Source organism: Procambarus clarkii, chromosome 71 (genome assembly GCF_040958095.1).
Source record: "Procambarus clarkii isolate CNS0578487 chromosome 71, FALCON_Pclarkii_2.0, whole genome shotgun sequence".
Classification (NCBI taxonomy): Eukaryota; Metazoa; Arthropoda; class Malacostraca; order Decapoda; family Cambaridae; genus Procambarus; species Procambarus clarkii.
Window position 1 is genome coordinate 11932978 of NC_091220.1, and position 2500 is coordinate 11935477.

The 2500-nt window shown below is 34.3% G+C and overlaps 1 protein-coding gene across 1 annotated transcript in view; it reads right to left on the reverse strand.

Annotated features, from left to right (window-relative positions):
* Positions 1-2500, reverse strand: part of LOC123745535 (hemocytin) — a 316051-nt gene that overhangs the window by 148233 nt on the left and 165318 nt on the right. The window contains exon 48 of the mRNA XM_045726144.2: positions 1304-1401. Within this exon, the coding sequence (XP_045582100.2) occupies positions 1304-1401 (98 nt within the window). The remainder of the gene's footprint in view (positions 1-1303; positions 1402-2500) is intronic.

Genomic DNA, 2500 nt, shown 5'->3' on the forward strand with positions numbered 1-2500 from the left:
TGAATCTTTCGGGAAAATTGTTTGTTTGGGGCGTCAACATTGAACCATAAAAATTTAAGGAAAATTTAAGGAAATTTCCTGTTTCATTTTTCCTTCGTGGTCTGACATTGTCATTCATATATATATATATATATATATATATATATATATATACATATATATATATATATACATATATATATATATATATATATATATATATATATATATATATATATACATTGTCATATATATATATATATATATATATATATATATATATATATATATATATATATATATATATATATATATATATATATATTCCTTCGAACAGGAAACGAAGGTGACAGGATCAACCCACAACCAACAATTGTGATGTATCTTTATCTGCTCTTATTATAATCTCTTTCATGATCATCATAAGGCCCCTTGTTTGTTGTCCAGCGCCTCTTTTGTCCATGTGATGCTTCCTGGTGGACTGTAGGCATTTATAATTACAATATTAGTTTATCATCCTGATTACAAATCTCCCAAGGTATGCTGTGGGATACAGTACAACACTAATGGGTCATGTAGACACATTGATTGATTTATAATAATTTATAATAATTCACTGTGTTGGGGGACAGGATGCCAGAGTGTATTCATACACGTTAGGCTTTCATCGAGGTCTCCCCATCAGGGTCGAACTACTAACCCAACCCAGGATGCAATCCCGCAACAAGCTGACTAACTCCTGAGTATCTACTTGCTGCTAGGTTAGCAGAGGCATTAGGTGAATGGAAATGTGCCCAACCATTTCTGTCCCAGCCAGGATTCAAACCCGGAATTCTCGAATGTGCGTCGAGAACGAACCGGACTGTATTACCGGGACCATTATATTTAAATATATCCAGTGGATTGAGACAAAATGTGGACTTGGGAGGCTGTTCGGATGGACAAATGTTTGTACTGTACTGTATAGTGGTCATCTGTATAATAGAAACCTCCTGTACTCTTCTTTTCCTAGCTAACATTAAGAGGTCCCGGTAGTTAGATTCGTTCTCAATTCACAATCGAGAATTCCGGGATCAAATCCCGGGTGGAACAAAAATGGTTGGGAGCATTTCCTATTACCTAATGGCTCTGTTTACCTAGCAGTAAGTAGGTACTCAGGTGTTAGTCAGCTTGTTGTTGAGTTGCATCGTGAGGGGATCAGTAATTCGGCCTGAGGGGTGAGGGTGGGGGGGGGGGGCACCTTGATATAAGTCTAATATGAATATAGACACTGGCTGCACGTGAATTATTATTAATTAAACGTTTAAAAAATATTATAACTTACCAGACATTCTCCATTTTGTCGCAGGAAGTGCTGATAGTAGAGACAAACTCTGTCACAACGTATGGCTCTAGGTTCATACCTCTGGCCTGGAGGACACCCTGTAATATTAACAAAAATTGTGTATTCTTAACCAAATATAAAATATGTTATTATGGACTGTTAGAAAGTAGACGATTATGATACTGAATTTAGACAAACTGTAAATTTGTTTATATTTCCCAATCCTAATATAATATATAAATGTGTTATACTAGGCCTAAGAATATTTAAGTTTGGTTTTGGTGAAAGATCGGTTTTGGTGAATGATCGGTTTTGCCGATATGATCATATCTGCTGAAAGAAGATCATATTTTCTTTCGGCAGATATGATCCTAAACATTAAAGCTGTTACATGAAATTTAATTACTTAATGCTAGACCTCAACATGGATAAAAATATTTTAAATTTTTATTTTACAATAAATAAGATATTATTTATAAAATAATAATTATAAAATATTATTTCATAAATATAAATACTACAATAAGAGTTAAGAAGACACGACTAAAGTAGAGTGTGTACTGTATTTTTGTGTCTATAGGCACTGGGAAATTGGCATTAATTAATAGGATATCATAAAAACATTATTTTATCTTTAACAACCTAATAGTAACAAGGTTCTTGCTAATCTGAAATAATTATAATGTATAAAATAATTTATATGCCATATGAAAATAATTATAAATTTTAAGGAATACAAAATTAACGCCACTGAATGAAATGAAACGCTCATTTCTAAGGGAGGACCGCAGAGCTTATGCACTGGTACGTCAGTAGTTTCAAAGCGTTATATAACAGAGTGTTGGGAAGACGGGACACCACGAGCGTACTGGTGTATTGGTCTCATCCTGTAACTACACTTAGGTAATTACACTTACGTAATTACTGGTACCCCAGGGCCAGTTTCATCTCACTGAGCATCTCCGACCATCTCATGGCACACAGGGAGCAGAGACAAAAGTCTTGCATCCACACACAGACAGATGACCCATCAGTCACAAGACTTCACTCAATAAGTAAAAAAACTCTCAACATTTTTGAAAGGGAGAAACAAAATCTCACACTCATAGACAATTGTTTGACATGAATGACTGCCAGTACTGTATACTGTATCTCAATATTATCCCAAAAAACCCAAAGGAGTGCTTTGTTTATATT